Below are 12,144 nucleotides of genomic sequence, written 5' to 3'. Positions count from 1 at the left end.
CAGGGGCAAGGGCAGAAGGAGAAGCAAGCTCCCTGCCAAGCAAGGAGCCTGATGCAGGACTTGTTCCCAGGACCCTGGGATCATGACCTGAGCCAAAGGCAGACACTTAACCAACTGAGCCACCCAGGCATCCCTTACTTCAGATCTTAAAGAGAATGTTTCTGTGATTTTCTCATTTAAATTCAGGTTTGCATTAGGTATTTTTTAATATACCATTTATTAGGTTAAGGAAGTTCCATGATATTCCTAGTTTAGTAAATGATTTTTCTTTTTATCATGAATAAATATTGAATTTTATCAAACACATCTTCTGTTTCTGTTGTCACAAATGTTTATCCTTTTCATTTGTTAATTAACAAATGACATGTTAATATTTTATATTAAACAATTTTTGCATTCCTGGAACAGATCCAGTTGGATATTGGAGTATTAATCTCCTTAATACACTTTTATTCAGTTTGCTAATTTTTTATTCAGAATTTTTGCATCTAAATTCATGCATTGTAGGCTCTAATAATAGTCCTCTCTCTTTCTTTATTTAGTGTTTGAATCAAAATAACAGTGAAAGCAGAATGAGTTGGGTATATTTCCTCTTTTTCTATCCTTCAGAAAAATTTATATAAAATTGGAATATGTTGTTTGAGATTTTGGTAGAACTTACCTGTAAAAGTATCTGAGCCCTTTGTGAGAAGATTTGTAACTACTATTTCTAATTCTTTAATAATTAAAGGACTACTCAGGCTTTTTGTTTCCTCGAATTGATTTTGGTAAATTATATTTTTAAGGAATTATAATTTCAGTAGCTGGTATTTCCATATCGGTCTGATCAGTCTGACATCTCATCTTTTATATCCTTATTTCAGGCTTTTTCCCTAAGAGAATATAAAATTTACTTATTTTGTGAAATAAGCACTTTTAAAACAGTTTGCTTTTCTTAGGTATCTTATATGTTAATCTTCTGTCTTGTATTTCACTCTAAAATATTTTCACTAACTTCTTTATGAGAAAATGTGGTATTTAGGACCTATTAAAATAATATTACATCAAAGGGATTCAGAGTGTCCCAACCTAGCCCAAACTTAGGGAGGGAGCTCCCCTTCCTTAGAAATTCCTGAGTGACCTATAAACACAATAGACAATGACACCCATAGTGACCTGGCCTGGAACACATAACTTAGACTATAAGTCTACATGGAGACTTTCCCTTGACCCAAGCCAAATTATGAGAAGTTTCTAAAACCTGAGTGTTCACTTGAGTTGCTGAATATTTATTGTTGAGATTTATTTCTAGCAATTCCAGTCTTGTTGCTTTTGGAATGAAGTTGTTCTATCATTATGTATTCTATGAATTGCTGTTATATAGGAAAATACTACAGTTACTATATTTACTATATCAACCCACTATCTTAGTAATTGGAATAGCTTTTCAGTTATTTCTCCTGGTTTTTTAGATACACCATAATAAAGTTAATTTGGTTCATTTTTTTTTTTTTAAGATTTTATTTATTTATTTGACAGGACACTGGGATCATGACCTGAACCGAAGGCAGACTCTTAACAACTGAGCCACCCAGGCGCCCCAGTTTGGTTCATTCTTTTCCAGTATTTGTTATTTCTTTTCTTTCAACCAGTGCTTTTCTAAGATTGTGAAATATGGCTACAGAAATGCACATGAAACTAAATGAACAATATAATGAAACAGTTGTGTATAAATAGCTGTATATCTATCACCCAAATCAGAAAATAAATCATTAGTAGCACCCTAAAAATCTCCTGTGTTCTTTCCTGGTCACATCCCCACCCTGGGTTACCTCCATACTAATTTTATGCTAGTCACATTTTCACCATTCTTTATAATTTTATCTTCTATGTGCTCATCCCTAAAAATATAGCTTTGTTTTGCTTATTTTTGAACTTATTAAAATGGAACCACACTGTATATATTATTTTTGTGGTGCTTCTTCATTCAAGATTATATTTGTTAGATGTTGTGTATAGTTCATTAATCTTCCTTGCAATAAAATATTCCTATGTGAACATACAACTATTTATTTATAAATTCTACTGCTGTGTTGATTTGAGTCCTAGCCAGTTTGATCTGTTATAAGAATGCTGCTTCAGACACCCTGTGGGCATTTGCATCTATTTCCTGAGCACAAGTGGAATTGTTGGGTCATAGGGTATTTGTTTTTTTTTTTTTTTTTAAGATTTTATTTATTTATTTGACAGAGAGAGACACAGCGAGAGAGGGAACACAAGCAGGGGGAGTGGGAGAGGGAGAAGCAGGCTTCCCGTGGAGCAGGGAGCCCGATGCGGGGCTCGATCCCAGGACCCTGGGATCATGACCTGAGCCGAAGGCAGACGCTTAACGACTGAGCCACCCAGGCGCCCCTATTTGTATTTTTTTTAAAAGATTTTATTTATTTACTTGACAGAGAGAGAGAGCACAAGTAGGCAGAGCGGTAGGCAGAGGCACAGGGAGAAGCAGGCTCCCCACTGAGCAGGGAGCCCGATGTGGGGCTCTATCCCAGGACCCTGGGATCATGACCTGAGCCAAAAGCAAATGCTTAACTGACTGAGCCACCCAGGCACCCCAAGGTATTTATATTTTTAATTTTAGTTGATAATGCCAAAATGTTTCCCAATTTACATGCTTACCCAACCTTCCACATCCTCAGCCATACAAGATAGGCAACATTTAAAAAACTGTAAATAGGCCACATTTAAATGTTGCCTGTCTTCTAGGCACCTATACGTATTTTATTATAAATTTAATTTGCATTTATTTGTTCTTTGGTTACTAATGAAGTTGGGAACTTTGTCATATGCTTATTGATTACTTGAAATTCCTTCTCTAAGAAATGTTGCTTAAAGCATCTTTTTTTGGTTTGTCTTTTTTTTCTTATTGATTTGTAGGAATTAAAAGAAAAATCTAAATACATGTCTTCTGTGTGTTGTTTAAGTTGCAAATCTCTTCTCCCATTGCATGACTTTTCCCACTCCCTGTGTTTTGATGAAAAGATGTTCTTAATTTTTTTTTAAAGATTTATTTATTTATTTGAGAGAGCGAGAATGAGAGAGAGAGAGAGTACATGAGAGGGGGGAGGGTTAGAGGGAGAAGCAGGCTCCTCGCCGAGCAGGGAGCCCGATGCGGGACTTGATCCAGGGACTCCAGGATCATGACCTGAGCTGAAGGCAGTCACTTAACCAACTGAGCCACCCAGGCGCCCCAAGATGTTCTTAATTTTAATGAAGTCATATTTATCATTTTTTTCCTACAGTTTTCTTTGTGGAGATATTTTTGACTGCTAAATGGACTTTCTTTAAAGATTACAGTATTCAATTTTTCTATTCTTTAGTCAATTTTGGCAAGTTATATTTTCCTAGAAATTTGTATCTTCTAAGTGTTCAAATTCAGTGACATAAAATTGTTCATAATAGGGCGCCTGGGTGGCTCAGTTGGTTAAGCGACTGCCTTCGGCTCAGGTCATGATCCTTGAGTCCCTGGATCAAGTCCCGCATCGGGCTCTCTGCTCAGCAGGGAGCCTGCTTCTCCCTCTGACCCTACCCCCTCTCGTGTGCTCTCTCTCTCTCTCTCTCATTCTCTCGGTCTCAAATAAATAAATAAAAATCTTTAAAAAAAATTGTTCATAATAATCTCTTATGGCGCGCCTGGGTGGCTCAGATGGTTAAGCATCTGCCTTCGGCTCAGGTCATGATCCCAGGGTCCTGGGATTGAGCCCCCACATCCGGCTCCTGGATCAGCGGGGAGCCTGCTTCTTTCTCTGCCTCTCCCCCTGCTCGTGCTCTCTCTCTTTCTCTGTATCCCTGTGTCTCGAGTGAATAAATAAAATCTTTAAAAAAAGATAATAATCTCTTACAATTTTTCATTGTCTGCAGGATCTCGTGATGTCTTGTTTTGAATTCCTGATATTGATTTTTTGTACTTTTTCTATTTTTAAGTACTTGTCCAGGCATGCTGGAAGACTCACATTGGTATTGTTTTCATTATTTTTTTCCAAGAACCAACTTTTGACTTTATTTATTGTGTCTATTGTATGTATGTTTCCTTTTAAAATTAGGTTTTGCTCCTTTGTATAATAACCTTTCTTCTTTTTTTTAAATCTGTTTCTATTTTTATTTTTTATTTTTTTAAAATTTTCTTATTGTTATGTTAATCACCATACATTATATCATTAGTTTTAGATGTAGTGTTCCATGATTCATTGTTTGTGCATAACACCCAGTGCTCCATGCAGAACGTGCCCTCCTCAATACCCATCACCAGGCTAACCCAACCTCCCACCTCCCTCCCCTCTAGAACCCTTAGTTTGTTTTTCAGAGTCCATCGTCTCTCATGGTTCATCTACCCCTCCGATTTCCCCCCCCTTCATTGTTCCCCTCCTGCTACCTTCTTCTTCTTTTTTTTTTTTTCTTAACATATATTGCATTATTTGTTTCAGAGGTACAGATCTGAGATTCAACAGTCTTGCACAATTCACAGCGCTTACCAGAGCACATACCCTCCCCAGTGTCTATCACCCAGTCACCCCATCCCTCCCACCCCACCCCCCACTCCAGCAACCCTCAGTTTCTTTCCTAAGATTAAGAATTCCTCATATCAGTGAGGTCATATGATACATGTCTTTCTCTGTTTGACTTATTTCCCTCAGCATAATAGCCTCCAGTTCCATTCATGTTGTTGCAAATGGCAAGATCTCATTCCTTTTGATGGCTGCATAATATTCCATTGTGTATATATATACCACCTCTTCTTTATCTATTCACCTGTCGATGGACATCTTGGCTCTTTCCACAGTTTGGCTATTGTGGACATTGCTGCCATAAACATCGGGTGCACGTACCCCTTAGGATCCCTACTTTTGTATCTTTGGGGTAAATACCCAGTAGTGCAATTGCTGGATCATATGGTAGCTCTATTTTCAACTTTTTGAGGCACCTCCATACTGTTTTCCAGAGTGGCTACACCAGCTTGCATTCCCACCAACAGTGTAGGAGGGTTCCCCTTTCTCCGCATCCCCGCCAACATCTGTCATTTCCTGACTTGTTCATTTTAGCCATTCTGACTGGTGTGAGGTGGTATCTCACTGACGTTTTGATTTGGATTTCCCTGATGCCTAGCAATATTGAGCACTTTTTCGTGTGTCTGTTGGCCATTTGGATGTCTTCTTTGGAAAAATGTCTGTTCATGTCTTCTGCCCATTTCTTGATTGGATTCTTTGTTCTTTGGGTGTTGAGTTTGATGAGTTCTTTATAGATTTTGGATACTAGCCCTTTATCTGATATGTCATTTGCAAATATCTTCTCCCATTCTGTCGGTTGTCTTTTGGTTTTGTTGACTGTTTCCTTTGCTTTGCAAAAGCTTTTAATCTTGATGAAGTCCCAATAGTTCATTTTTGCCCTTGCTTCCCTTGCCTTTGGTGATGTTTCTAGGAAGAAGTTGCTGCGGCTGAGGTCGAAGAGGTTGCTGTCTGTGTTCTCCTTTAGGATTTTGATGGACTCCTGTCTCACATTGAGGTCTTTCAACCATTGGGAGTCTATTTTTGTGTGTGGTGTAAGGAAATGGTCCAGTTTCATTCTTCTGCATGTGGCTATCCAATTTTCCCAACACCATTTGTTGAAGAGACTGTCTTTTTTCCACTGGACATTCTTTCCTGCTTTGTCAAAGATTAGTTGACCACAGAGTTGAGGGTCCATTTCTGGGCTCTCTATTCTGTTCCATTGATCTATGTGTCTGTTTTTCTGCCAGTACCATACTGTCTTGATGATGACAGCTTTGTAATAGAGCTGGAAGTCCGGAATTGTGATGCCGCCGGCTTTGCTTTTCTTTTTCAACATTTCTCTGGCTATGCGGGGTCTTTTCTGGTTCCATACAAATTTTAGGATTATTTGTTCCATTTCTTTGAAAAAAGTGGACGGTATTTTGATGGGGATTGCATTGAATGTGTAGATTGCTCTAGGTAGCATTGACATCTTCACAATATTTGTTCTTCCAATCCATGAGCATGGCACGTTTTTCCATTTCTTTGTGTCTTCCTCAATTTCTTTTATGAGTATTTTATAGTTTTCTGAGTACAGATCCTTTGCCTCTTTGGTTAGATTTATTCCTAGGTATCTTATGGTTTTGGGTGCAATTGTAAATGGGATCGACTCCTTAATTTCTCTTTCTTCTGTCTTGTTGTTGGTGTATAGGAATGCCACTGACTTCTGTGCATTGATTTTATATCCTGCCACTTTACTGAATTCCTGTATGAGTTCTAGCAGTTTTGGGGTGGAGTCTTTGGGGTTTTCCACATAAAGTATCATATCATCTGCAAAGAGTGATACTTTGACTTCTTCTTTGCCAATTTGAATGCCTTTGATTTCTTTTTGTTGTCTGATTGCTGTGGCTAGGACTTCTAGTACTATGTTGAATAGCAGTGGTGATAGTGGACATCCCTGCCGCATTCCTGACCTTAGGGGGAAAGCTCTCAGTTTTTCCCCATTGAGAATGATATTCGCTGTAGGTTTTTCATAGATGGCTTTTATGATACTGAGGTATGTACCCTCTATCTCTATACTCTGAAAAGTTTTGATCAAGAAAGGATGCTGTACTTTGTCAAGTGCTTTTTCTGCATCTATTGAGAGGGTCCTATGATTCTTGTTCCTTCTTTTGTTGGATGTATTGTATCACGTTGATTGATTTGCAGATGTTGAACCAAACTTGCAGCCCAGGGATAAATCCCACTTGGTCGTGGTGAATAATCCTTTTAATGTACTGTTGGATCCTATTGGCTAGTATTTTGGTGAGAATTTTTGCATCCATGTCCATCAGGGATATTGGTCTGTAGTTCTCCTTTTTAATGGGGTCTTTGTCTGGTTTTGGGATCAAGGTCATGCTGGCCTCATAAAATGAGTTTGGAAGTTTTCCTTCCATTTCTATTTGTTGTAACAGTTTCAGAAGAATAGGTATTAATTCTTCTTGAAATGTTTGGTAGAATTCCCCTGGGAAGCCATCTGGCCCTGGGCTTTTGTTTTTTGGGAGATTTTTGATGACTGCTTCAATTTCCTTAGTGGTTATACGTCTGTTCAGGTTTTCTATTTCCTCCTGGTTCAGTTTTGGTAGTTGATACATCTCTAGGAATGCATCCATTTCTTCCAGGTTATCTAATTTGCTGGCATAGAGTTGCTCATAATATGTTCTTATAATTGTTTGTATTTCTTTGGTGTTGGTTGTGATCTCTCCTCTTTCATTCATGATTTTGTTGATTTGAGGCATTTCTCTTCTCTTTTTGATCAGTCTGGCCAGGGGTTTATCAATCTTGTTAATTCTTTCAAAGAACCAGCTCCTAGTTTCGTTGATCTGTTCTACTGTTCTTTTAGTTTCTATTTCATTGATTTCTGCTCTGATCTTTATGATTTCTCTTCTCCTGCTGGGTTTAGGCTTTATTTGCTGTTCTTTCTCCAGCTCCTTTAGGTGTAGGGTTAGGTTGTGTACTTCAGACCTTTCTTGTTTCTTGAGAAAGGCTTGTATTGCTATATACTTTCCTCTTAGGACTGCCTTTGCTGTATCCCAAAGATTTTGAACAGTTGTGTTTTCATTTTCATTGGTTTCCATGAATTTTTTAAATTCTTCTTTAATTTCCAATTGACCCATTCATTCTTCAGTAGGATGCTCTTTAGCCTCCATGTATTTGCGTTCTTTCCGACTTTCCTCTTGTGATTGAGTTCTAGTTTCAAAGCATTGTGGTCTGAAAATAGGCAGAGAATGATCCCAATCTTTTGGTACCGGTTGAGACCTGATTTATGACCTAGGATGTGATCTATTCTGGAGAATGTTCCATGGGCACTAGAGAAGAATGTGTATTCTGTTGCTTTGGGATGGAATGTTCTGAATATATCTGTGAAGTCCATCTGGTCCAGTGTGTCATTTAAAGTCTTTATTTCCTTGTTGATCTTTTGCTTAGATGATCTGTCCATTTCAGTGAGGGGGTGTTAAAGTCCCCCACTATTATTGTATTGTCGATATGTTTCTTTGCTTTTGTTATTAATTGCCTTATATAATTGGCTGCTCCCATGTTAGGGGCATAGATATTTACAATTGTTAGATCTTCGTGTTGGATAGATCCTTTAAGTAGAATATAGTGTCCTTACTCATCTCTTATTACAGTCTTTGGTTTAAAATCTAATTTGTCTGATATAAGGATTGCCACCCCAGCTTTCTTTTGGTGTCCATTAGCATGGTAAATGGTTTTCCACCCTCTCACTTTCAGTCTGGGGGTGTCTTTGGGTCTAAAATGAGTCTCTTGCAGATAGCATATCGATGGGTCTTGTTTTTTAATCCAATCTGATAGCCTGTGTCTTTTGATTGGGGCATTGAGCCCATTTACATTCAGGGTAACTATTGAAAGATAGGAATTTAGTGCCATTGTATTGCCTGTAAGGTGACTGTTACTGTATATTGTCTGTGTTCCTTTCTGGTCTATGTTGCTTTTAGGCTCTCTCTTTGCTTAGAGGACCCCTTTCAAGATTTCTTGTAGGGCTGGTTTTGTGTTTGCAAATTCCTTTAGTTTTTGTTTGTCCTGGAAGCTTTTGATCTCTCCTTCAATTTTCAGTGACAGCCTAGCTGGATAGAGTATTCTTGGCTGCATATTTTTCTCATTTAGTGCTCTGAATATATCCTGCCAGTCCTTTCTGGCCTGCCAGGTCTCTGTGGATAGGTCTGTTGCCAATCTAATGTTTCTACCACTGTAGGTTACATATCTCTTCTCCCGAGCTGCTTTCAGGATTTTCTCTTTGTCTCTGAGACTCATAAGTTTTACTATTAGATGTCGGGGTGTTGACCTATTTTTATTGATTTTGAAAGGGGTTCTCTGTGCTTCCTGGATTTTGATGCCTGTTTCCTTCCCCAAATTAGGGAAGTTCTCTGCTATAATTTGCTCCAATATACCTTCTGCCCCTCTCTCTCTTTCTTCTTCTTCTGGGATCCCAATTATTCTAATGTTGTTTCGTCTTATGGTATCACTTATCTCTCGAATGCTGCCCTCGTGATCCAGTAGCTGTTTATCTCTCTTTTTCTCAGCTTCTTTATTTTCCATCATTTAGTCTTCTATCTTACTGATTCTCTCTTCTGCCTCATTTATCCTAGCAGTTAGCATCCCCATATTTGATTGCACCTCATTAATAGCCTTTTTGATTTCGACTTGGTTAGATTTTAGTTCTTTTATTTCTCCAGAAAGGGTTTCTCTAATAACTTCCATGCTTTTTTCAAGCCCAGCTACTATCTTTAAAGTGATGATTCTGAACTCTGGATCTGACATCGTACTACTGTCCGTATTGAGTAGGTCCCTGGCAGTCGGTACTACCTCTTGTTCTTTTTGTTGAGGTGATTTTTTCCTTCTTGTCATTTTGTGCAGAGGAGAATAGATTAATGAGAGAACAAAATGCTAGCAGGGTAACAACGTCCCCAGAAAATATACTCTAAACAAATCAGAAAAGCCCTGAAGCAGTGGGAAAAGAAAGGGAAAAAGAGAAAAAAGAAAAAGAAGAAAAAAAAGAGAAAAAGATAAAGATAAAAACAAACAAAAACAGAACAAAACAAAACAACAACAACAAAAAACCAGAATGTGATCAAATATGATCAGGCTGGTATATAGACCAGTGCCACACACTAGATTTTGGGTGTATTTTGGTCTGGTAGAAGAAAGTGCCTCCCAAAATTTTAAAGAAAGAAAAACTTATATATGTACAAAAATAAGGGTTGATATGATGAAGGGATGGAATATGACTGTAAAGATGGAAATTATAAAAAATTTTATACAAGGAATTGATAAGAAGTTGTTTGAAAAAAGAAAGAAGAGGATTTAAAAAAAAAAGAAAAAAAAGGGCGCCTGGGTGGCTCAGTTGGTTAAGTGACTGCCTTCGGCTCAGGTCATGATCCTGGAGTCCCGTGATTGAGTCCCACATTGGGCTCCCTGCTCAGCAGGGAGTCTGCTTCTCCCTCTGACCCATTCCCCTCTCATGCTCTCTGTCTCTCATTCTCTCTCTCGCAAATAAATAAAAAAATTAAAAAAAAAAAAAAAAGAAAAAGAAAAAAAGGGAGAGAATGTGATCAGGCAGGGAAGTAGAAAAAAACCATACACTAGAGATTTAGGGTATATTTTGATCTGTTAGAAGAAACTATCTCAAAATTTTAAAGAGAGAACAACTTATATATATATATGCCAAAAATACAGGTAACTACTATGAAGGGATAGAATATGACTCTAAAAATGAAAAATAAAAATGTTTTTTTAGGGGCACCTGGGTGGCTCAGTCGTTAAGTGTCTGCCTTTGGCTCAGGTCATGATCCCAGGGTCCTGGGATCGAGCCCCTCATCGGGCTCCCTGCTCCGCGGGAAGCCTGCTTCTCTCTCTCTCCCACTCCCCCTGCTTGTGTTCCCTCTCTCGCTGTGTCTCTTTCTGTCAAATAAATAAATAAAATCTTTAAAAAAAATGTTTTTTTAAAAAGGGATTGAGATGAAGTTGGTTGAAAAAGGGAAAAAGAAAAATTAAAAAAAAAAAAAGAAAAAAAGACAGTTAAAAAAAATTAACCTTGAAAGACTAAAGAATCATGGTAAAAAAGCCATGAATCCTATGTGCAGTATTCCCCTAGCACTGGAGTTCTGCCGTTCTCATTGATCGGTAAACTTGGTCTTGCCTGGCTGTTCTCGCTGATCTTCTGGGGGAGGGGCCTGTTGCCGTGGTTCCCAAATGTCTTTGCCGGAGGCAGAATTGCCCCGCCCTTGCCAGGTCCGGGCTAAGTAATCTGCTCGGGTTTGCTCTCCGGGGCTTTTGTTCCCTGCGAGCTTTCCGTACAGCTTTGGAGGCCGAGAGTGAAAATGGCGGCCTCCAATCTCTGCCCCAGAGGAGCCGAGAACTCGGGGCCCCGCTCCTCAGTGAGCCCCCAGAGAAAAGCCGTCAGTCACTCCCGTCTCCCTGGTCTCTGGCTGCACTCCGTGTTCACCCACGCATTTGGGTGGGTGAACTGTGCCTGTGACCGCGCGTTTCTATCTCTGGCACCAACCCTGTGTGGAGTCTCCAAACCCAGCAGATCCCTGCGGTGCACTCCCGTGCAGCTCCTCCCGGGGAAGGAAGGTGAGTCTCCCCGGATCTGCCGCTTGTTGGGTCCCTGCTGGAGGAGCAGTGGCCCGACTGTGCCGCGGATCACGGTTTATGGCGACCCCGAGCTGAGAGCCCGCCCCTCGGCTCCGTCTCTGCAGCCGGCTTCCCTGCTCCGATACCTGGGAGCTCTGCCGCACTCAGGCACCCCCGGTCTTTCTGTGACCCCGAGGGTCCTGAGACCACACTGTCCCGGAAGGTTCCACCCCCTGCTTAGCCACTGGAGTGACGTCCCTCGGCGGAGCAGACTTTTAAAAGTTCCGATTTTGTGCTCCGCGGCTCTATCACTTGCCAGAAGCGGCCGACGGAGGCCCCTCCCCCGCCGTCTAGCCTCCCGAATATCGCCTCGGATTCACTTCTCCGCACGTCCTACCTTCCAGAAAGTGGTCGCTTTTCTGTTCAGAGAGTTGTTGCTCTTCTTTTCTTCGATCTCCTGTTGAGTTTGTAGGTGTTCAGAATGGTTTGATCCCTATCCAGCTGAATTCCTGAGAGGAGACGAAATCCAGGTCTCCTACTCCTCTGCCATCTTGCTCCGCCCCCCCTGTTTTTTTTTTAAATTTAACTCTATGCCCAACATGGGCTCAAACTCACAACCCTGAGATCAAGTTATATGCTCTACCAAATGAGTCAGCCAGGCACCCCTCTTTTTCTTTATTTGGGTTTATTTTGCTGTCCTTTTTCCTGTTTCTTGAGATGCTTAAGTCAGTATTAATCCTTTTTTTCCCTAAAATAAGCACTTAAAATATTCACCTCTATGTCCTATTATTAAGTAAAATTTTAAAATTAAAATATAGCATATGTACAAGAAAGTGCAGAAGCCATACACACTTGATAAATTTTCACAAAGTGAACATGCCTCTGTAATCAATATCCATATGAAGAAAATAAAACATTACAAGAACTTGAGAAGCCTCCCTCATGTAATGACCTTTCAATCATTATTCTACAAAAATGCAATCATTTTTCTGACTTCGTATCCATAAGT

At 39.7% G+C, this 12,144-nt stretch overlaps 1 protein-coding gene across 3 annotated transcripts in view; it reads left to right on the top strand.

The window, feature by feature from the left end:
- Positions 1–12,144, top strand: part of SLFN12 (schlafen family member 12) — a 53,624-nt gene that overhangs the window by 25,460 nt on the left and 16,020 nt on the right. For 2 of the 3 annotated variants that reach the window (XM_064582136.1, XM_064582134.1), the window contains one exon: positions 1,519–2,034. The exons of the other annotated variant lie outside the window; for it this stretch is intronic. In XM_064582136.1, the coding sequence (XP_064438206.1) occupies positions 1,519–1,565 (47 nt within the window). In that variant the 3' untranslated portion in view covers positions 1,566–2,034. Of the gene's footprint in view, positions 1–1,518; positions 2,035–12,144 lie in introns of those variants that run through there. 3 annotated transcript variants of the gene reach the window in all.

This window comes from Mirounga angustirostris, unplaced genomic scaffold (genome assembly GCF_029215605.1).
Source record: "Mirounga angustirostris isolate CCGP_5_RB_7025 unplaced genomic scaffold, mMirAng1.0.hap1 SCAF_17, whole genome shotgun sequence".
In the NCBI taxonomy this organism is placed as follows: domain Eukaryota; kingdom Metazoa; phylum Chordata; class Mammalia; order Carnivora; family Phocidae; genus Mirounga; species Mirounga angustirostris.
The sequence above is the reverse complement of the archived record's forward strand: the minus strand, read 5'-3'. Positions and strand labels throughout refer to the sequence as shown.